The sequence below is a fragment of the Pteropus vampyrus genome, unplaced genomic scaffold (genome assembly GCF_000151845.1).
Source record: "Pteropus vampyrus isolate Shadow unplaced genomic scaffold, Pvam_2.0 Scaffold208, whole genome shotgun sequence".
Lineage (NCBI taxonomy): Eukaryota > Metazoa > Chordata > Mammalia > Chiroptera > Pteropodidae > Pteropus > Pteropus vampyrus.
Genome location: NW_011888989.1, coordinates 3,584,147 through 3,609,306, shown reverse-complemented (window position 1 = coordinate 3,609,306; position 25,160 = coordinate 3,584,147). Strand labels below are relative to the sequence as shown.

General features: G+C 35.6%; 1 protein-coding gene and 1 pseudogene across 7 annotated transcripts in view; one reads left to right on the top strand and one right to left on the bottom strand.

Moving 5' to 3' along the window:
- SRPK2 (SRSF protein kinase 2) overlaps positions 1 to 25,160 on the bottom strand; it is a 192,335-nt gene that overhangs the window by 112,714 nt on the left and 54,461 nt on the right. For 2 of the 7 annotated variants that reach the window (XM_023537993.1, XM_023537991.1), the window contains one exon: positions 15,319 to 15,382. The exons of 2 other annotated variants lie outside the window; for them this stretch is intronic. In XM_023537993.1, the coding sequence (XP_023393761.1) occupies positions 15,319 to 15,356 (38 nt within the window). In that variant the 5' untranslated portion in view covers positions 15,357 to 15,382. Of the gene's footprint in view, positions 1 to 15,318; positions 15,591 to 25,160 lie in introns of those variants that run through there. 3 more of the 7 variants (XM_011372523.1, XM_011372525.2, XM_023537992.1) reach the window with 2 other exon arrangements.
- On the top strand, positions 6,263 to 6,798 carry LOC111747007 (annotated as a pseudogene).

Sequence of the window (25,160 nt, the reverse complement as noted above, 5' to 3'; positions counted from 1 at the left end):
CCTGGTTCTACTGGAGTGAGCCTGAGCCTCCTTATGGGCATTCATTATCATATTCAGTGTTTTGTGGAGAAAAACAGAGGGCTCCGGTACTTAAAATATAATGTGAACTAGGAATCAAAACCATATCTCCGTGGGCTCATAACTATAGCACAAGGCTGAATGCTAACAAATTTTTTCTTTATTTGATATTACCAAAGTCTTCCTTCCTGCCAATAATCATTTTTCTCTACAGATAAAGCATGAATACATTCTATGTTGTAAAAGGAGGCACTTTTTAAACTGATCAATTCTATGGCACTAGAAAAAGGGTCTGGGCTCAGTAAATGTTCGGCATTAAGAAAAGATAAGGAAGAGGAGGAGGAGAATGAGCCAGAGTAAATGATGACAACCTCTCTTAAATACATCAAAATGCCATTAATGCCTGCAGAGCTGCAATAACCATCTAAGTGCCATACACACAAAAAGAAAAGCTAAACCTTTTGTTGGCTTCTCATTTGATTGTTCAAAGTTTTTAACTATTAACTGAACAAAATATAACATGACAACTTAATAGTGCCTAACAAAATGTATTAAACAGAATTAAAATAAAAAGGTTTAATGCTTGATATCTAAATTGAATGTACTGATCTTTTTTTTACCATCTCCTGAAAAGGCTGCTGCTACTTAGAGAAAGCAAGTTCTGTGATCTCAGGGGGTCAAAGCCACATTTATATTTGAACAGTGGTCCTCTTGCCAAAGAATTCACTGTTTCATGGCCAGGGTTGGCACTCCCATATCTGTGTGCCTTCTTGATGCTTATACATTGAACTTATCAGAAGAAGACATATAGAGCACATACCCTTATGAAATGCACGCAACCTGACTTAGGACACCTTATACATGAAAACACTCAACATCTTCGGTGTTCACACCCTCAGGCACAGGGGTTGAAGCTGTAAAACATGGCTTTCAGAGTACTTAGACCACTGATACGTGACACTGTTCTACCATATACATATTGGTTTCCTTACCTATGAAGTGGGAATAGAACCATTTCCCTATACATCTATAAGGTTTTTTTTATTTTAAACTAAACTAATAGTGTACAGGAGAATACGCTGTAAAACAAAAGGCATTTAAGTTATTTCTTCCATGGTCTGGCTAGAGCAGAGCTAAAAAGTACAGTACCAGTGTAATTTAAATTAACCATTATTGGTTTTCTTAAAGAAGAGAAAGAAAACTGGTCAAACTAATTCCTACTAATTTGTGCAATGTTTCAACACTCTAAACTTCTTAACCTTAAATACTGAAAGCTATTGGTTTACAAGAAACCTATCTGGAACCTTAGATGAATCACTTCACCATTTGGAACATCAGTTTTCCTCATCCGCACATATAAAAGAAGGGTGGGTGACAAGCTGGAGTGCCAAGTTCCCTTCTAGCTATGATGTTTTTATTAAACATTCTATTCCTCTGTATATGCCTGGTCAATAGAACTAGTTAAATGCTTCTGATTAGTTAATAAAAATGAATCACTATAAAACTGAGTTGCATCATTCATAAAAGCACTTTTACCTTCCACCATCTCAACTATATTGAAGTTAGAGGGAAAATAAGAATTTTGATAATGTGGTGTTTCTTCCCAACGTTCCTTTCAATAAGACTTGGAATTATATGAGACATGACATGTAATCTTCAATTTCTTCATATGAGTTCTTCTTGCCCATGTGCCTCTCAAAGCATAACCATATCACTGAGCTAAACGTTATTCTAATGTTTAGAAATACATTATTTTGTATCTCACGCCCTTAAATGCAAACAATGCAAGAAAAGGAACACTGGTGTGTTGCATCACTGGAGAAAAAGCTGGCTGTGTTGGACTTACTGGGGACTGCGATGTCAGTCACTATATAATTTCACATTTGGGAGATATACCAGTTTTACCTCACACACATGCAAGGTGTGATGCCACTGAACCCTTAATGGGAATTTTAAAGGTTAAAACAACAAAAAGCCAAGTCAGATCAGGTAACTAAACTGAGCCTCATCTTTAGAAGTTAACTTCAGTAGATCCACTTTTAAAACATTAAATTTTTAAGAAATTTCTTGGAAAATCTTCATTTCCATTTATGGACAAGTAGCATTTATCTAAAAGTATTTCTACGAACAAATCCATCATAATATCTAGTCCTAAGAATCAGAAGGCCTTTCTAATGTTCTCCATAAAATCTCTGATTCCCTTAAACAACCGGGTGGGTGAACAGCTGGTAAGTTTTACTGTGGTAACCAGTTCAATTTTCATCATTAGCTGTTAAGTACTTTACAGCAATTCCGAGAGAAGCAGGGGATAATCACTGCATGTCTCCTTAGTGGCCAGCTGGGCCGCTAAGCAGGGCCAAACAGCCGCTGGAAACATGAGTGACCTTAGGGCAGCAGTAATGGCAGTGAAGGAACTGGAAGGATAAGCCAAACATTGCAAAACTCACTACAACCATACACACTTTCATAATTTGTTTACTTTGAAATAAATACTTGTATCTACGTTGAAATAGATGTGTACCAAGACACCACCCCCACCATAAATCAATACACTCTCTTGCTCCAACTACAAAAGCCCTGAGCGGGGGAACAATTCTAAACTGAAGAGAAAATCTCATTTAACAGACCAAGATGTTTATTATATTAAAGGCAGCCAAGGATTCCTCTAAAGGAGTCTTTCATTTATTCAAACAAACTGTCAAACTATAACTGATGAATAACCAGTAAGAATAAAGGCAAGCATTTTTTAATCTCTTAAGAAAGTTTTCTTTCACAATTCTGTTTAATCCTATCAGACTTTCTTTTCAATAAACAAATTTAATAACATTCACTATAACTGTAAACCTTGTTCAGCCCTGAATTAACCAGAGGCTCCTCCCACAAGCTAAGGATTACCCTGGCCCCAAGAACAAGATGTCCAAAGAATACTAAAATAATCATTAGTAAAATCTGTCAAAAAGAAAAGGCTGGCGAATGGGGACAAAAATTGATTTTCAGGTCAGCATTTTGGATTATTTTTTAAAGCTCTGGCAAAAACAGAATGACAAGAACAAGTGAGAATAATCTGTGTGTCTGTGTGAATGTTGTGTGTGTGTACTGTATAATAAACTATAATGCATCTATTTATCTTTATTTCTTTTATGGGATATAACATAGACTTAGAAATTTGTCCACATCATTTTATCTTTCTTTTTAAAAACAAAGATTCAGAAAACTAAACTGCTTTTCCAATTAATAAACTTAAGTTAGTAGAACATTAAAAAGAAAATTTTAAGTTCAGTTAAGTGGTGTGATGGCAGATAATTACACAGTATTCTTCTCCCTTAAAGGGGGAGGTGGGGAGTAGGGGGGAACTAAGCATATCCCTAAGAAACCAACTTTATCAAAGGACAACTAACTAGAGAATACAATTCCCTTTAAATTACCAATTAGAGTTAAAGGAAATAATGTACAGTATAATACTGTCAGGACAGGAAGAGAGAAATAATAAGAAAATGGAATAAGGTAGAGCTTAGGAAAGAGAAAGAACAATAAAGAAAACGATATTCTAAATGAAAAAAGGTTAAAGTAACCAAGTTTATGGACATTCTTGCCAGAAAATATAGAGTTCAGTGGTCTTTGATTAAAATTAAATTACATTTAAAATTTAGTTCTTCACTCATGTAGCCACATTTCCAACATTAAGAAAGCCATGTCTATATTATAGATCCTTCCATCATTGCAGAAAGTCTTCTGTAGAAGTGATACTTTATATATCCGAGCAAAGACTTCTATCACAAATTGTTGATAGAAAATTTTGAGACAAACATTTCAAATTATTAACTATAAATCAGGAAACCTGTCATGATTAAGCATATATAACATCAAAAAAATATTTTAGGTTCAACAGGCCAACTACCTGTCTTTAGAAAGGGATATCTCTACCCATCCAAACAAATAAGGGACCACCCTCTTTTAAAAGCCTTGGAGAGAATTATTTCATAGCCTCTCTTGGTAATCCACTTCAATGTTTAATAGTGCATCGAGAAACTCATCTTCCCTCTATCACTCAAATGGTAAATACTGCCATAATTTTTCAACCCATTTCCAGAGCAAATGAAGAACTTTTGCCACCAACTCTACAGCATATCCTGCAATCTTCTATTCTGGAGGAAAAAACGCATTTCTTAGGACTTCTCAGAAGACCTTACTTTATGCCTGCAAGAGTGTGTGCAAGTCCTGAGCTTGGGCAGAGCATCTCCCTTGCTATCACCGTGCAATGGCCCTGGGTAAATTTCAGCATAAAGTTCAAAATCCTTACCACTGAACAGAGTCCTTGCCACCAGGACACAACATCTGTCTCTGTCTCTCTGTCTCTGTCTCTCTCTGTCTCTCTCTCTCTCTCTCATCTAGTTTCCCATCCTTTCCTTCACCTCTTCCTCAGCCTTATGGAATCTCGCTCTGATGACTCATGTGCTGTTTCCTCAGCCTGCAATGCTAACCTGAGGATTTGGACTTTGGATTCCAGTCTTCCTGCTGTACAAAAGCATACTCCCCATCCAGTGCCCCTCAAAAGACTCAAAATACAGCAAGAAAAATGCATCTTGCTAAAAGGAAGATCCTGACTAAAAAGGTGATTAAATTTTGCAATAACATTAGTTAATAGTTACTGAATATCCACAAGGTGCTGATTTAATGAGGAAGGTTGGAGATTATTAATTCTCGCACATCTTTAATAAAAAAAGGAAACCAACCACCTATGTTGAATGTTTTGTTATCTGTCTAAAGTGAGAAGTCTGGATAATAAAACTTCTTGAAATCCCTTATAAGATTAAAATTCATTAGCATAAACACTAAGTATACCTTAGGTTGTTCATAAATGCCTGACTGAAAATGAATCTACTGTGTCTTGTATCTTGTTAAACTTGACTGTATTGACTTTATTTTCATTTATGCATGCCCAATGAAAGAATGAACGTCCTTTATACACTGCTAGTGAGAGTGTAAAGCTGTGCCTTTATGGAGGCAATTTAACACTCCGCATAAAGAGCCTTACAAGTGATTCCATTTCTAAGACCAAGACTCAGTAATTATGATACATCTATCCATAGCGTGGACTCAGTCCTATGCAGCCTTTAAAAATGACATCATTTTTAAATGATGCTACAGAAGATAATTTAATAAGAAAAATTATATGTTAAGTATAAAAAGCAATTCCAAAATAATGTCAGTGTATTGGCTTTTCTTGGTGATAGTGTTATGTTAAACTACATCTGCTTCTTTTCTATAAATCTACTTATATTACACAAAAATTAAACTTAGAATAAAAAATTACTAATGATGACTAACCTTTAATGATAAAAGTGTAATGTTTTTCGTGTTCTTTTTATCTGGATTTTCTAAAATGAATTAACGTATCTTCTGAGATATGTGGAAAAGGTTATGTTAAATAATCACAATTAATTTAGAAGTAAGATTTGGTTCTACTACAGAAACTAGGATATTTTCTCCTTATAAGTAATAAGAGCAATGTTACTTTTTTTTCCTTGCCTGTCAGGAAACTTAAAGCCAAATTTGGCAGTCACCTTTAGTAGCTGCATGGCAAATGCCATATATTGGAGTGTGTGTCTGGCTATCCTCCATCATAACCTTCTACCCTGACCTGCATGTTCTCTGACTCTTTTTTTATTGCATTGCAGATATTCTTCTTCTAACTAGCCTCAAAATCTTTTTTGTGGAGAGGGGTATGAATGAAGGGGGAAAAGAAAGATGGAAAAGGAGGAGAAAAAGGATGAAGTGGCAGCTGTGCAAACAGAAGACCATTCTACCTCTGTAATTTTCAGACTTATTAAAGTTTAAGTTCCACCATAGTGGGTACCTTAATACTCATATAATAAATGAAAATAACGACTTCCCATTTTGAAAAATAAATATTTTGGAAGGGCCCTTCTAACTTTAAACAGCTGATATCTTATTAAATTTTGGTATCTTAGCATATGGTTATAAAAGCAGTCATCACCAGTGTTTTTTGCATGTTTGAAATATCAGAAAACTACAAAGATGCACTCTTTAGCATGACAATAGTTTGACTTCTATGCCTTCAATCGACAGATAATGCTTAGTACTCAGGATTTGAAATTCCTTTACAATAAGTCTGCACAGGTCTGTGGCTCACAAACAGTAAATCAATGTGCTATACGAAAGAAAAGGTTTAGCTACCATGAGCTGAATTTAGATAGCAGATATTCTTTTTTTAAAGGCTGTACGACTTTCTGTTTTGGTTTAACTTGCACCATCATTTAAAATAAGAGATCTTGGTCTTCCCTTCTGTGGCCGTCGCTGGAGCACCAGCAAGCCTAAATGAATGAAGTTCAATGCCTTTGTGACTTCTGACCAGAGCAAGAACCATAATAGGCATTCCAATACACCTTCTCACATTCATGGGAAGATTATGTCTTCTCCTCTTCCCAAAGAGCTAAGACAGAAGTACAATGTTCAATCCATGCCCATTAGAAAGGATGATGAAGTTCGGGTTGTGGGAGGACACTACAACAGGCAGCAAATTGGCAAAGTGGTCCAGGTTTACAGGAGGAAATATGTCATCTCCACTGAATGAGTGCAGTGGGACAAGGCTAAAGGCACAACTGTTCATGCGGGCATTCGCCCTAGCAAGGTGGTTATCACCAGACTAAAGCTGGACAAAGACCACAAAAGTTCCTTGACCATAAAGCCAAATTTTGACAAGTAGGATAGGAAAAGGGAAAATATAAGGAAGAAACAATTGAGAAGATGCAGGGATAAAGTAATATTATACACAGCTTTCATTAAAAACTGTAAAATTGAAAAAGAATAAGAGATATCTGACCAAAAAAAACCCCACAATGTTTCAACTTCTAAAAATCACAAGAGCTGGCAAAACTTGACCTGTATTATGACATGGCGGTAATCAGCAAGAGCTGACCTGCAGCCACCTCTTCAGATGGGGTTTTGGTCTCCAGTTTTCTAGGGTCCCCACCTGGCTCTCACCACTCATTTACAGTGGCCTTTGGTAGGCAGCTGTGTTTGTAACCTCTTTGCTGCAGCTCTAGTCTTTATGAAAGTTTCCCCAAAATGCAATTAATGGTTAAATATAATTCCTTCAAGGAGAGCCAAGGGCCGGCCTCTCACTAAAGAGTCATCCATGATACAGTGCCTCAGCATGCATGTCCAAGAAACTAACCAAGTACTATCAGGGATAAGCCAACCACCAAGTCTCTTCTTTAAACATCCTATGCTTTTGTGCTGCCTTTTCTTTTCCCTGTTTTCCAAATCACTGAGTGGCTAGCGCATAATAACTACTAATAAATGATGGATGGATGGACAGATGATAGATGGATGACAAATGTAATATACACTATAGTCTTAACTTCTTCTAGCTACAGGCACATAAAGAATTCTGCTACAAAGGAATCTGCAATATGATTATTAACAGAGCTTTTTTTATTATTATTATTGTCATTGTTATTCTTATAACAGCTGCTCACAGTTGTTCAAAACTTCCCTGATCTAACATTTAGGAGAAAGGGGTTCCCAGATGAAGAGGAAGAGCCACTACTGCTATACAAAATGATCTTAGGTGATACTTGGGGCTTGGTATTGAATTACAATGAATCACATCCTGAGAAACTTACTATTTTCCTATTGTTCTTTCAGTCTATCTGAGTATATCAAAGAACAAGTCTTACTTTGGCACTAACACATGTTTAAGCCCCTTTATGACACTTGCCAATTTAATTTCCCTTGTAAACAGAGGAGCATATGGCTCAAGCCTGAAGACAACAGAATCTAAACAGGATTTAACAGTAATTGTTTTTAACGGCAAATTATACTGGTTCTTCAGTTCTGGTCGGAATACAAAGATTTGTTTTAAAGAAAGTTAACTTTTAAAAGGCATTATAAAAATTCATGTTATGTATATTTACCACAATTAAAAATAAAAAACAAAGTGTGACATTAAGTAAATAAAAGCAGAAGGTAGAATGCAACCATAACAAAAGGCACCATGGTGATACACAAAATACTGATATTTGGGAGATAAATGACTATTACAACGTTACTAGTTTCGGACAGAGATGGAAAGTGTTCAGATATACTTTAATTTCACTAAAACAAATATAAAAAATATGTTTAATAATAAATGACATTTTTATGGTGACAGAAAAACTTAAGATCTGTAACCTTGACAATTCATCAGTTAAAGTCATTAGCTTCTGACTATAATTAACTAGATATGATTTTATATGTAATTACTTATGACTATATGTGACCATAATCTATAAATCTACGCCAATAACATCGAACTAGATGGCTCCCTATACCAAGTCTCACGAAGTTCATAATCTGTAAGCTGCAAATGATGATACAAAATAAAATTGTGATAAAAGCACTTCTATATTTAAGATCATAAGCTGGGGCTAATAGTAAATAAACCAGTAAGTAGACCAAATGTCATGATACACCCCACTGTCAAACAGCAGCTGTGACAAATGCCGTACAGGAGAGGTTCATGTGTCTATAAGGGTTTACAATAGGCGTAATTCGACCTTGGCAGGGCCTCCTTATGATGAGAGAGACAGCAGCAGCAAAACAAGGCAGAATCCACACAACCAAAGTCAGAGGAGTCTGAGACTGGGCTGGAGAGTTTGAATGCTCCTTGGCACAGATATGGAGTTTACCTTTATGCCGAGAACTATGGAAAGACAGCTAAAGGGGCTTTTAAAACAGAGTGACCTACCTGATCAGATCTGTGTTCTGAAAGGTTTGCTCTGGCTATAATAAGGCAACCCTCCAAAGAGGAATCAGGAAACAGAATCAAAGATTAAACTGATAACAAACAAAATCATTTAGAAATTACCACATCTAGACCAAAAAAATAATGACCAACAGGAAGGAAGTTCAGATAATTGTCCAGGTTTTTTTTTTAACAGAAATGAAAAGATAACACTACACTTTTATTTAGGTATATGACATAAAAAAAATTTATAAACAATATAAAATTTAACATTTGTAACATATCAAAAAATGTCATAACTTCTTGGTCAGACCTAAGGTGGCCTACCTACCTCAAGGGTTTTCAAGGCAGAGGACTGGAGCTCCTGGAGAGTCTAAGAACCGAGGCTCTGATTACCTTCCTGGTCCCCTGCCCAGGCTTTTCTTCATGTTTTAGGCTTCTAATAAGGTTTAAAGAAGAAATAGTTTTGCTACTGAAATCAAGTCAGAAACCCAATGTTAACTCCTGTGGCCTCTAAGACCCAGTTAAGAGATTAGAATCAGTCAGTGGGCGCATAGTACCTCAGATGACTATACCCTATGGCTCCTATTTCATCTAAACTTCCAATTCTGATCTCTTTCGTGAAAGTCAATACTCAGAAATAGTCCCCTATCTGTTTCTAAGCCTCCTCAAAAAGGCTCCAACTCTGGGTCACATTGGCACACCCACAAGAACACTAAAAACGAAAAGGGAAAAAAAAGGAGGGGAGGGGAGGGGAGGGAAGGGAAGGAAAGGAAAGGGAAGGGAAAGAAAAAAGAATATACAGCAGCAAACTGGCAAGGACCTGGAGCACAGCTGGGAGGTGCAGACTGGCACATTCACTTTGGAAATTTGGCAACACCCACTGAAGCTCAGCAACTGCACTCCTAGGAATATACCCAACAAAAATGCATGCACAGGTCCATTCACCAAAAGACAAGTATACAAATGCTCATAGAAGCACTATTTCTAATAGCCACAAACTATAAACATCCCACATGCTGATCAATAGCAAAATGAATAAATAAAGTGAGGTATATTCACATGGTGAATATCTACAGCAATGAGACTGAATCAATTACAACTACTCATACAGGTAGTAACCTTGGAAACGACGGATGAGGAGGGTTTCTATTTATATATAATGTCCAAAAACAGATACAACTCAATAATCATATTTGGAAATAATCTCAATCTTTACCTTAATACTAAAACCCAAAATAAATCACAGATTTAAATATTCACAGTTAAAAACTTCTATAAATAAACATAGCAGAAATTCTTAGTAACCTTGGACTTGGCAAAGAGTTCTTAGATACAACACATAAACTGCAACATTTTTTTTAAAAATCAATAAATTGGATTTTGTAATGACCTATATGATCTGTGCACTTTCCTATATATATGTTGAATAAAAACACTACTAAAAATTAAACAAAAACAAAAGTATAAGGATTGAGTGGAGGGTAGACAACAAAATTGGCCACTGTCATCTCATACATATATCTCAAATACATCTCAAATACATCTATCCTGCTAACAGAGAAACAAAGCCAACAGTGGCAGAGCAGGGGTAAAAATAGTTATTGGGAACTGTCTGTCCTACCCTTCGAACTGAAATGGGGAGGGGGAGTACAATGAAGAAAGAATCTTCTATAAGATGGCTCTCCTGCCATGATTATTCTTAGTTCCCCAGAGACATGGAGGAAAGTATATTCAACATTAAGAGCAAATAAAAGACACCTCGGTCCTGGATTCTTTCACTGAATCTCCTTTATTTCCTTCTCTCTTCATTTGGTCCTATGCTTATTTTATTTTCTCCCTTCATTTCTCCTTATTCTTTCAGGCTTCTCTTTTTGCTTTCTGCAACCACGCATCATTATCATATGCCCTTTTTCTCTGCACTTAAGAGGCTCCAAAATAAGAAAAGGAATTAAAATACATGCACAAAAATAGCACAGGTTCTTTATGTGTTTCAAATGCTCTTATGCTGAAGAAGGGACAACATATAATCTCTATTACTTTGCACCAATCTTGTTTATACGGCATTGTTAGAATACAGGCCACAGCATAAATATTTTTGAACTTCCTCCCTCTCCCTTTTTCTCTTCTCCTGAAGAAGGTAGTTAGCAATTTGTCAATTCAAATATGTGCTAGCTATGCGGGATGCTAATTATCTAGGCTACTACTTCTTATTTATTCCAGTATAAGGACTCCTCTAAAACAACAAAATAAAAATGTCAAAAATACACACACAACTAGAAATGATCCTTTTAGTATCTGTTCTCTGAGAAAATGCAAACCTAGCAGGCACTGATATTTTACTTTTGACTGCTTGTGAACTTTATTAATGACTACACATCCATTTACATTTAACAGCAACGTGGGCAATGTTGAGTGTGAATGTGGATTCTCAGCTTCACAAACTGCTCAGCCCTCCCTGGAGTCAGCCCAAATGGATTGGAAATCATGGCTCTGAGCACTCTGGGCTCAGCTCTTCTTTTGATTAAGAGTTGTCGAATTTTGTTCATGAGTTCACTGGAGTAGCAATACAGTTTGACAACAAGTTTAGTACAGCAAAGCACTTTCTGTTCACTCAGGATCTTTCTAGCATGATTTGCCTGAGTCCTTCCAACAGCCAGTATTTATGTGTTCTCTCTCCTCATCACTTAGAACTATTATCTAAAAATGTTTAATAAATGATCGTTACCTTTTTTCTAGCTATTATTGTTAGTACTGCTTCTCTTACTACTTTTCCTAACCTACTCTACCCCATAAATTTCCAAATCCCAATAGTGTTCTAGCTTGGAAATGCAAGAAGAAACAAAAACTTAAAAATCTAGTTTTTTTATCAAATAAATATACACACCTTATTTTTTATTTTTTTACATTTACATGGAGTAGATGAGGAAGTAAAACTGTGTGTGGCTCTGTCCCTACCATATTTAAGATGAATATATTCCTTCATTCGACAGGCACTCGATCAAAAAGAAAATACTCGTAGTAAGAGTTACGCCTAAAATCTGTAAGATGGGTATTCTCTTGCAACAGATTTATCTTCCTTTTAACTGGCAACAGCATACGAATCAGGCACCATTCTTTTTTATTCATTCATTAACGTTCTCTGTCCTTAATTTTTAAAATGAGTAAAAGTTAACATTTTTCTCTTTCTCCAAAATATTAAAAAAAAAAAAAAACAACTATAACTTTTTGTCACTCCATTGGTTTCTGTCCTATGAGTCAGCCATTATGAACAGAGGAACTCTATGCCTCCCCTATAAAATGACATTCGATGGACCGCCACTATTCTTCTTTTTTCCTCCTCTTTTAATTCCCCCTCCACACATACTTCCACCCCTGACCTATGGATGTTGCCATTTCCCCTTAAGAACTGGATCTCTAAAGGTGGGGCGTCTCCTCCCACACGCTCATGGCGTGCGCCCAGGGCCTGGAGTCCACCCCACCCCAGGTATGGTCCGTGGCTCCACCTGGGGATTGAATCCAGGACCTTCTGCGTGTAAAGCAGACGTGCTAACCACTACACTGTGGAGCCACCCCCACTATTCTGTTAAAGATAAAAATATAATTTTAAATTTCAAGGTGGTACTGAGATGTTAAAATAATATTTTCTAATTAAGGCCTCCAAAAACATTCAAAATTCCATTATGATATTACCTCAAATCCGATTTGTATTTTTCAATGAAAGATCTTGAAAGGTCTACAAAAATAAATTTTTTGTTTTGCTTTTCCCGTTTTACAAAATTGTCTGAAAAAAACTAATTCAATCAACACTAGTTGTTAGAAAACTAGCAGTTCCCATTAAGCGGGTTAAGAATATGAGATGGAAAAATTATTAGGAACTTCACATCACTATTATTGAAAATGTTATTTCTCTACTCGGTTCCATGAAATATCAAAATATTATTCTATACTGCAGACAGTGAGCAAAATCAATTGTGGCAAATAATAACTTGGTTTCTTAAAAACAAGTAGTTTCTCCCCTCTACAAAGAAAGAAGACTGGGTTTCTTCATCCTTCCTCCCAATATAATATATTCATGGGAACACTGACCATTTATAAATTCCAAATATCTTTGAGACTTAGCCCATCCTTCAAACAACTAACTTAAAAAAAATAAATAAATAAAGACTTTTAAAATTTAGGTAATAGGTGAACAAAGAATTGAAGAATGTGATGGTAATGCTACATGATATTATAAGCTATTAAGTTCCTGGGCAAGTCTACGGCCATGCCACCCTGAACAAGCCCAATCTCGTCTGATCTCGGAAGCTAAGCAGGGTCGGGCCTGGTTATTACTTGGAAGTACTAGGAAGACCAGGTGCTGTAGGTGTAAAAAATAAAAAATAAGGAATTGTAAGCTGACAAGGTTCTTGCAATCTGTGAGGTCAACCAAGGGTTGCCTCACCTTAAAGAAGAAAAATTTAAAAAGTGCCTGGGCAAGATATAATGGTACTAGGCCGTAATTTTCTTAACTTTGGATTCTTGTTTTTCACGTTCTTCCAAACAAATTACGAAAGGCAAATGATTTGACTACTCATTATTGTACGGCTTTAAAAAAAAAAAAAAGAAAAAAGAAAAAAGAAGTAACTTCTATTTTTAATATATTTACATTAATGAAACAATGTCTATATTTGCAGAGTGTTGGCCGACCCATAAACTACATTTAACACCCACTAAGTCAGCATATCACAACTGCCAAATATTATGCGTAAGCGCCAACCCTCCCCCCACCCCCAACAAACAAAGCAAGCAAGCTCTGGTAAAACTGTTTATAAAGTTGTCGTAAGCATGGAAGATGATACCTAAACTTTAAAATCACGGTCACATACATCCTCCCTTTACATCCAATTTAAGCACAGGAGCTTAGGAAATTAAGTAATTAAAATATTTTAGAGTTTTTCCTTATGAGAATATATTTTAATCATAAAAAAACCTTCACCCATTCCTAATTCATTTCTCATTAACACTCATTCATTCTGTTCAACCCTCAATTTATCAATATAGAATTCATGCTATTCAAAAAAGAAAACCAACATAATTACGGCTGTCATCTCATTAAGAATGCTCTTCCCAGCAACAGAACTCTGACATTACAGTTGGCACCCACACCATTCCCTATTTGCACCACCATGCTCTCCCCTTCCCATCACCACCATTTTACTGGCAGAACATTCACAAGACTGAAGGTCTGTTTCTTCATCTCAGGAAACAGAATACTTAAAAACGGATGGCTAGCCACAAACCAGAAGTTAGACGCTACATAAAAATAAACACAAATGTACCTAAATTGTTCTATTTTCAGTCTCTAAAGAAAGCAGTAACATCTTCCATATCTCTAATGCCCAGAATTATAGCCAGGAGCCTTTCACCTAATTATACTAATAAATCGATTTAATGTCATCATTTTGCCATCAGAGCATGTCCTCCATACACTAGTGTGTTTTAATTAAATCTTCTTTACCATGGTAGGTTCTTCACATATTTTTTCCAGTGTTTTCCTATTTAATCCCTAACTACCAAATTATTTCTCTATATTTTCCTAAATATTAAACCTATGAACAAAAAGATAACCCTGAAAACTAACCACAGAAGAGATAAATCAATACACCTTAAATACAAAATATCAACATCAGGTATAAACTATTAGGTAATCAAGAGAAAGGTAAGCATCAACTGTATGCCCCCAAATCCCAATTTAAAACATTATGTAGTATACAGAATTTTGGAAAATGGAAATGAACACAGTATTTACATAGCAAAACAGACAACTATAGCCTCATTTCTGACTTGAGATTTTAAAAAATCTTAATTCTATTCATTAAGTAAAACAGCCATTTTAAGGAAATACCTCCTTACAGGTATAATCATTTGATTGACAGATAAAATAATTGCTTTAAAAATACTTGAGTCATTTTGTCCTTACCTGCAGGCACGAACCATTACTGCATGCAGTGACTGTTCCATTTCCTAGCACAGACTTGAAGAAGCATATCTCTCTTTCAGAATGTGACTAATCTGTGGGTTTGCAATTTCTAAGCTATTTACAAATGGCACTCCCTTTCCACATAAGAAAATACTTATTACAACCAAAAGTCAAGAATTTTTAACCTAGATCTTACAAATAATGTTGGTAATTATGTGTAGCGACATCATCAAAATACAGGAAGAAAATGTAATACTAGAATTTCCTTAAAGAAAGTAAGATATTTGTTTATTTTTTTAGCTAAGCAAATTATTTTTTAAAGCCTTCAACAGCTGTCACACATGAACCAGCAGTCTGCTGTGTTATGGTGTGCATGCTGCAGCTGATTAGGCTTCACTATTTTTTTAAAAATCAATTACCCTTTGTAAAAGCAGAACAGCTTGCCCATATACACATCTTCAATACAGCACAATGACCAGCATGCAGTACAATACATTATATAGCAAACTTGACAAGAAAAAAACATGTCCTGGTTTGTTTCTTAGCAATGCTACACCATTAATTGTTCATGCAAGAGATGTAGCTGTACCTTTCTGATGAGGACGACTTCTCAGAGTTAACTGACATCAGCAGCTCAATCTTCTGCTTGATTTCTGGAAAAATCAGAAAATATTCACAACCAAGATTGCCTGCCCTTGCTTTCAAGCCTTATATCAAGAGATTTTTCTTCTCTAATCCCTTTTGTTCAAAATGAGGCCACAAGATTCGCAGTACTTCTGTTAGGACTGGGATTCAATGGTGCTATAAAGGGAAAAAGCTCCAGAGGCATCAGGCCTTGCTAAACTATGCACATGACTGTTTATGAAAGCAGGAAGTACCATTTCTTTTAAGCAGAGGGGTGTTTTCTTTTTTAAGGTAGAACCAGTCTGGCCCTACTAGAAGATATTAAAAGCAGCAAATTAAAATGCAAACGAGAAATGCTAACGACTGAATTCAACATACTAGATAATCTGAGAAGCCTGGGTAATAAAGTTACAGGCTGTAATAAACAGATATGCAACCCCTGGCTACTTCTATTTCACCAGCCCTGAAAAATATGGCTCAGTGAATCATTTTTATCACTTAAGAATGAAACATTAAACCAGAACCCCAATTTATAGATTAAAATTGTTTAACCTTTGTTATAATTTCTTGGTTGTTTTTAACTAAAAATAGAATTAATCTCTACTCCCTAGCTCCTTTAGAGAAAGACTTGTATTTTACACCTTAATTTCCCCCTCCTCTTTCACAGTACAGCACAAGTGAACAGCAACACGCAGTTACCTAGCAGATAATCTACTTCTCCTTTTAGGAAAGGACTGACAATGCCATCTAAAACAGAAATAAAAGCACCAATTTAATTTATTTAAAAGATAATTGCCTGATACTGACTTGGAAAAAAAGATAATAGACTAAAAGGGAAGGAAAGGTAAAAATAAAAGGGAGGTAGAAAAGAGAAAGAAAAAAATCCATTTCCATTAAAATACTAATGATTAACCAAAAGCACATAATTTTACATGAATAAAACTGACATGGTCTTATTACTCAGACTATTTCACATGTAAAACTGTTTTCCTTTTCATAAAGGTGTTTTCCTATTTGTAATTAAAAGTTCACATACCAAAAATAAAACACAATGCCACTGAAATGCTATAGGCAGTCTCAGGATTTCGAAGTAGACTTCAATAGTTTGGGGTTTTGTTGTTATTGTTGTTGTTGTTTTTTAAGGGTATAATAAAGCCTAATTTTTACAAATCTTGACTACAGAAACCAAAAGAATATGAGAAGATGTAAAGGGAAAAGGAATAAAAATTGGTTACATAAAATACAATGGACCTCTGCAGGAGTATCTTCTTTATATTGTTAAAATAAAGATTTTTCCAAATTGCTTAAATTTACAATTCTTCCAACGGGCATGACCGGCATGGCATGAATATCTAATGAGAGAACAGAATCTACCACAGATTATAGCCAAACTACCTAACCACTGGGGAGAGCACCCTGCAATGTGGTTAAATTGAGATGATGATAATGAAACTTACCTTGAGGATTTTTACATGGATTACAGAGCCTGGCACCTGGTGCCATAGTGAATGCTCAGTAACATCCCTCCCACCAGGTTAAAAAGAGCCCAGTGTTTAAGAGCTCGGGCTCTGCTGCCAAGTAACTTTGGATTTGAAAGCTGGCTTCTCCAACATTTTTAATAGCTACATGACCTTGAGGAAATTACTTAAACTCTCTAAGCCTCTATCTCCTCTCCTATAAAATGGGGATAATAATTCTAAGATGAGGGGCTGTTGTGAGGACTTAATGAAATAATCCATGAAAGTCATGTAGGGTCATGCTTGGCACATAAACCCTCTCTGCCTAGCAAAGGAAAGTGATCCTAAATAACTATTTCTTGAATGAATTAATGAGGTGTACTACGTTTGTCCCATCTTAAAAGTTTTTCCACAGTTTTAATCCATCTTGTCCCTCTTACTACTAACCTCAACATCCACCTGTTTATCATTAGTGTTATTACATATGGAAATTTAACTTTAATCTGTATCTTAGTCTCCCTATCTAGAGAATATTCCCAGTCAATCAACTAACCACTTCAGAAATGAGGTTACACTTGAATCCATCTTCACCGTGGCGATTTTTCATTCCAAAAAGAAAAAAGTTCGCACTTGAGTGTATCTATATAAAATCTGTACACTTAAGCTGAAAGACCCCAAGATGAAACTACACAGCTCTAACGAAGTTTATACCCTTCCAATCTTATAAACATTGGAAAGAAAAGTTTATACCCTTCCAATCTTATAAACATTGGAAAGAAAAATTAAAACTCTAACCCATTTTCTGGCTGGTAACTTTAGGAGCTCCAAACCAAATGGTTTTAAATAATACATGAAAAGGTTTCCAACATCATTTTTACATTTTCTTCAAATCTTCAGATTTGTTTATAGCTTCAGAAAAACTGAAAAGTTCAGGAATGTTTGCAAACACTCCGTTAACACTGTACCCTTTGAGGCGCATATATTCCATCTATGCTACTATCTTATCAGTATTTTATCAATACCATCCATGGGTCTGATTACCCCCTACAGTCATTAAGAACTCCAGAAGCCTCGTCAGTTTCATTCCACCACAAGAACTGCCACAATCCTGGGGGGCTTTGGTGTTCATATTGATACGACCTCCAAAAATCTTGGCCAGGGACTGTGGCCTCCTCAAGTCTCCTCACCGTCTCCTGAACCTCTGAAAACCTCTGATCACTCAAATCATCTACTCTCATGACCACACTTAGGACGTTCTCTTACATGCGCTACAAATATTTCCCCAAAAATTAGCTGATTGGTTTTCTATTTTACTCACAGTATCTAGGACCCTATACTTTATTTTTCTACAATTAAGTCCACTAATCTTTTCCTTTATGAATTATGGTCTCCTGTTAAACCTGGACTTTCCCAACACTAAAAATTTTTAAATCATCATCCTATTTTTCTCTAATACACTTTATAATTTTATTTTGCACGTAAATCTTAAACTCTCCTAGAATTTATTTTGCTCTATGAATTGATAAAGTGTGCCACTATGTTTTTATAGTTCGCATTTTAAAGCCTTATACCCACCCCGACTCCACAACTCTATAAATTACTCTCTTTTCCACCACTCCTTGGTTCTTCCAAAGCAGCAGAATTTACAACCTTGTAAATACATATTTATTTAACCATTCACTGTCTCCATTTATGCATTCAGGCCAATGAGGGCAAAAAGGCCGCACCTCTTTATTTCACAAAGAAAATAATCCAGTGATACCTATGTGGTTTGAATAAGCATATTTAAAAATTATAGTTCACTTGATGTTTTAGTCATAACTTTGTTTTAATTGCTAAATAACATTATACAATAACATAAGTTTTGCTGGGGTTTTTTTTTTTTTAATGCTTTTGTATTTTTATGATTCTTCTAAATGTGGGTTCTTTGCTGGATCATCTTTTTTTCACCCAGACCTTCAAATGTTGGTGATACTCACATGACCCTCTTTTCCCTCACTGACTCTTTTATTTGTACCCTTATTCCACGTTCCCTGGTGATCTAGTGGTCAGGATTTAGCGCTCTCTTTTATCTGTACCCTTGACATTCACAACCATAAGGGCACTGATGACGACCAAATCTGAATTTCTAGCTCAATATGCTCCTCCACAACCCAGAAATGTCCTTCAATCCCTACTAGACATTGTCACCTAAATGCCTTGAATGCAATATGTAAAACTAACTCCATCAACTTTTCAATCCAATGTCTCCTTTTATGGTCTTTGTCTTAGTGAAGAGCAGCATCACTAACCCCCAAACCCCCAGTCAGAAATTTTTCAGAGATCCCAGACTAGTATCCCTGTCCCTTCTGTGACATCATTACCACCCTCCTCCTTTTTATTATATGTTTTATGCTCTGGAAATGCTGAGATCTACTCTACGATTCCCCAAACACACCATGCTTTCTCACACCAAGTCTTTTCTTACACAGTTTGCTCTGCCTGGAATACCACTGTGCAGTTCGTTTCCCTTGCACACACAACTCACTTTTCTAATCTCAGCCCAATCATTACCTATTCTCTGACATCTTCCCGGACAGAATACAGGTCACCTCCTCTGCCCCTCCATGTATCACATACACTTGCATTACTTGTTTGATTCCCCACTGAGACCAAAGCTTCCTTAAGGACAGAGAATTGCATTTTCACTTCAATTCACACATGTCTGTTGATACTTTCATGGTCACTGTAGCCTATTCTAGTCTAGTTAATGTTAATGGTGCAATCTAGCTAAGTTCGTTTTCTTAAATATGCATTGCCAGATACAATTAATCAGAGATTCAAACAAAGTAGAGCAAGAAGGATACTCAGATGCCATCGCCTAGCTGAATCCACAAATTTATAAAGAAATTGGAAGGGAAAAAAGATTAGCTAGAGGCAATAACATTACCCTCTCAAAAGGTTACTGTCTCTGAGACCAACAGTTAAATTTCCAAGGACTTAGCAATGCAAGTAGAATAGTTCAGTCTTTTTTTAAAATCAGCTTCATAAATGCTATTTTCTCATATCTCCAATCCATTAGAATCATCACTATTAGTTGGCTTTCTTAATTAAAATAACTGGTTGGCCTGTGACATCATACTTTTCTTATTCATCACCTTACATAGCAAAAAAGAAAAACCAATGCACTGGGAATTCTCCTACAGACCTTCACAATACCCCTTTATTCTCATTATACTAATACTTTACAAGATACTCAAATTATTTGTAAAGAGGAGTAATTTAACTCTTCAGCAATGGACTACTTTCTCTAATATTTCACTTTCTACTCAGTCACATGAGGTTGAAGACTCCCGGAACACTTACGGCCATGAGTCCCGAGCTGCGCCAATCCCTAAGAACCCTGACCAGGAATAGCAGTTAGCAGTAACTAATATAATACTAAGTCCGGTAAAGATGGTGCTTCCAAGACATCCTGGAAGAGAAACTGGGCAGTCCTGAATCCACCTGGAATTCTAAGAGTAATAGCAGCCTAAAACTAACATAGGGATGCCACAGAGGTGATATGCCCCTGTGTCCTTTAGATCACTAAGCACCAAGCACAAACTCAGATAAGATTTTTATTTTATGGCATGGAAATTAAGTAACACAATAATTGGGCAGATAATTCTACCTAAATTCTCAGACCTACATCCTTTTTCCACAAGTTTATTCCAAGAGATTTACTAAACTACCTTTCATTTGCCAAATTCATTACATGATTATCCAAAAATCTGATTTTTATTTTGGCTATATACTTTTTTTTTAATTACTGTCTAATACATATTTGGAGCCATTTCAAGCTACAAGAAACAGGTATGTACTTAGGTGATCTCAGGTGCTAGGATATTACTGCAAAAATAGGAAAATACCTCAGCAGGCCTAAGTACCAGAATCTTGTTCAGAAGACAAGGCAGCTCTTGAATCTCAGTTTATGTTACCAAGTGCTCAGAGGGACTGTTCTCCACCTTAATTAACGCTTCATCATCCTGGTGGAGCAACACTGCTGATCCTAATTTAATTTCTTCCCTCACCATCAATTAACTTCTTCTCTTTATTTCACATGTTCAGATTCTGCTGACTCAGGATGCATATTTAGGGCCTTCTCTCTTGGTGTCTCCAATTTAAGCCTAGGAGGATATTTAAGGGGCTCCCATTTAAATGCAAAGGAGTTGCCTACAGACACTTCCCCAGCTCAGTCAAGAGTCAATCCCTGATAATCACCATCTGGAACCAAATATTATTGACGTCCTGACTCAATTCAAGAGACAGACATGTAGTAAGAGACCCTTCATGAGGGGGCATGAGTAAAAGCAAAGTCTCAGAGACATCTAGGAAGGTCAATACTGACTAACCAACACCCTGAAGATCAATCTAGCCTAAAAAAGAGTCCTTGTTATGCCAGCATTCATTATTCAAGTTTTCTCTATTATGAGAAAACATAAAAAAGCAAAAATTGTGCAAACAAAAATAATTATTAGTGAACTAACCATTCAAAAAAGTGTCCCCAGTTAACACCAGCCTTTGCCCCCACCCATCAAACGCTTTCTCTATCAGTTTCTCACTGATGGTCAGGTCATACATTCCAACAACTCAAAATGCAAATCCAGAGCAAAGTAAAAACTAAAAATCAACAACAAAAGATGCAACATTTGACAAAGTTAATGGCAGATACTAAAGAAATGTTAGAATTCCAGGTAAATCCACTGACAAATGAGGATACAGGAATTAGGAAGGTTAGTAACTGATGAGAAAAGTCAACAAGGATAATAATATGTTAGGTGTCTCAAGAATAATTATTTGATTATCAAAGGCTACTAAATGTAAAAAAAATACTCAAAGTCTGCAAAAAATGTCCTTCAATTACAATTGCATTGTAACTTAAAAGCCACCCAATCATATTGTTGTAAAAAAACTTAGTATAAAAACGTATGCCAAAACAATCAACACTTGATATAATTTTTGTTCATTCTAAAACTCAGTATCTATTTTTCAATTATAACTTAAATTTTGTTAAATGAAATATAAGCTTACTTTCAGAATCCAATTTTATTTTTCAAGATAAAAATCCCAATTTCATCACCATTCTTTAAAAGTAGTCTTTTTTCAGTACCAAATTTCCTCCTTCCATAATTCAAAAAAAAAAATTACTTATGTTCCTAAATATGGTACTGTGCCAGTTGACCACAACGTGTTCATGCCAAACTCCACAACGGGGCAAAGGGCTGGGAGCTGAAGGAGGAGAAGGAAGTGATCTCAGGCTCATTAGCTTTCCGGTCTGGAACTTTCAAGGTAGCAGCTACTGCCACTTATCGAAAACTTCATTTACTAGAGAAAATGTTTTTCCTTCTGTCGCCTTTTAAATTATTACTCTGGGTATACTTTATAACCCAAAAGGAATACTAGCTTTTTTTTTTTGAGAAAAATAAAAATGGTTATTAATTCCCAAATTCTAGCAAGAAAAGTGGATCAATCCCCTCAAATTGGAATTCCCATCCTCACCCTCACCCCGGAAGCCAGCGAGCAAGAATGCAAGGGAAAGAAAAAGACTATTCCTCTGCCCAAGACCCCAGATCACCAAACCTAACACAAAACGGAGCATGTTGATACTTTACACAGTTCATCATACAGTATTTGTTACTATTGTTTTGTTATTTTGATGCTGAAAATTTTAAGGAACTAAATACAAAAATGCATTAAAGTATGAAAATATGAATGTTTAAATAAATTCCTAATTTTATTAGCCTCACCATCACTGCCCTCTATTAGAGGTGATATGTAATGAAACTACTCCCTAAAACTGTCTACAGGTTTCTCACCACAGCAGAATATCATTAATAGTTAATCCAGCCACTATACAGAACAAAGACGCTCTTACCCTGACTCTGTTGGGGAGACAGAAGAAGCTACACAAGTTCTTAGATAACTGAACTGTTACACTCAGAGTGTGTGTGATCTAATGCTCTGTTTATCAGGAAGTCAAGTTTTAAAGCTATCTGTTTTACACCTACAAAATATCACTTGTATATTTTTCTAAAACGATGTATGAATTTTAGAAATTACATCACAGAATAATATTCAGAAAAAGGAAGTCTTTTTAAAGCTGATTTTTCATACTAAATATTAATATACAACTGAAACTACTTGGTTCTCTAATATTGTGACATAATTTCATAAATTAAGATATTTTAATTTCATTAACAATTTTGGCATATAAAGAACTGTGAGTTCACCTAGGCAATGAATACCTGCTTTCCTTTACTAACTCCTTTAGTAAGCCAAGGCCCACCACTCAACCATCTTAAAAAGAAACTTTGCCAGGAGGTGGCAAAATCATTGTGTAAGGCTTATTTCCATATATAAGAAAACAATCCATACAAAAATACGTGGATATAAGGAGGAATTAGTGTCCCTAACTCCCAATTCACATTAACTTTCAAACTTAAAAACTGGAATTGATGTGATATACTCCAATTTTTCCACCCTTCTACATTCCCTCAGTACCAACAGGTTACTAAGTAAGCTAGGCGATACCAGAACAGGGGGAAGAGGGTGTCACAAAAATGTGTAAGGCAAAACTCCTTCCCTCAGAAAGTCCACAGTCTAATATTTAATATTTAGCTTGAACCATCAGGCTTATTTAGGCCCTTTAAATAAAATCAATTCATTTAAACCTTACAACAATTGGAGAAAATAGGTACTTAATATAATTTCCATTTTACATGTTTGGAAACTGAAGCTTTGAAAGTTTAAGAAATTTGCTCAAGATTCCAGAGCTACGCAATTCCATTGAAAAGAATAAAATACTTAGATATAAATTTAACCAAGGAGTGAGAAACTTGTACACAGAAAACTACAAAACACAAAAGAAATTAAAGACCTAAATAAATGGAAAGACATTTTTTTGTTTATGGATTGGAGGAATTACTATAATTAAGACGGCAAATTGATCTACAGATTCACATAATACCTATCAAAATCCCAACTGCCTTTTTGTAGAAATGGGCAAGCTGACCCTAAAATTCATATTGGAATGCCAGGGACCCTGAATAACCAAAACAATATAGAGGAGAAAAAAGAGCAAAGTTGGAAGACACACATCTTGATTTCAAAACTTACTACCAAAGTTACAGTAATTAAAATGCTGCAGAACTGGCATAAGGAAAAACATATAAATCAATGGAATAGAATTAGAGTTCAGAAATAAACCCTCACACTGCACTCAACTGATTTACAACAAGAGTGCCAGAGCCATTCAACAGGAGAAAAAGGTCTCTTCAAAAGATAAATAACTGGATCTCCATATGCAAAAGAATAAAGCTGGACTCCTCTCCCACATTATATACAGAAATTAACTCAAAATGGACCAAAAACCTAAATATAAAGGCTAAAACTATAAAACTCTTAAAGGGAATGTAGGTGTAAATCTTCATAATTTTTGGATTAGGCTAAAGTTCTTAAATACAACACCAAAAGCATGAGGAACAAAAGAATAGATAAACTGAACAGCATAAGAATTTTTAAAAATTGTGCATCAAAAGATATTATTGAGAAAAAAAGATAACCTGCAGAATAGGAGTAAATATTTATAAATCATATATCTGATAAAGAACTAGCATCTAGAATAATAAAGAACTCTTACAACTCAACAATTAAAAATCCCAACAACTCAATTAAAAAATGGGTGAAAGATTTAAATAGACATTTTTCCAAAGAAGAAATACAAATGGCCAATAAGCACATGAAAAATTGCTCAGCATCATGTGTCATTAGGGAAATGTGAATCAAAACAAGAATGAAATACCACTTTACACGTACCAGGATGGCTACAATCAAAAAAATATTAACAAGTGTTGACGAGGCTATGGAGAATCTGGAGCCTTCATGCATTGCTGGTGGGAATGTCAAATGGTACCTCTGCTTTGGAGAACAATCCGGCAGTTCTTCAAAAAATTAAGTAAAAAGTTACCATATGACCCAATAATTCTACTCCTTGGTATACATACCCAAGAGAATTAAAAACATGTTCATATTGTTCACACAAAAACTTATACACAAATGTTCATAACAGTGATATTTATAATAACCAAAAAGTGGGGACAGCCCATATGTCCATTAACTGATGAAGGGATAAACAAAATGTGGCATATCTATTAAAGAAATGGAGTACTGATATATATATATATATCAGTACTCCATTTCTTTAATAGATATGCCACATTTTGTTTATCCCTTCATCAGTTAATGGACATATGGGCTGTCCCCACTTTTTGGTTATTATAAATATCACTGTTATGAACATTTGTGTATAAGTTTTTGTGTGAACAATATG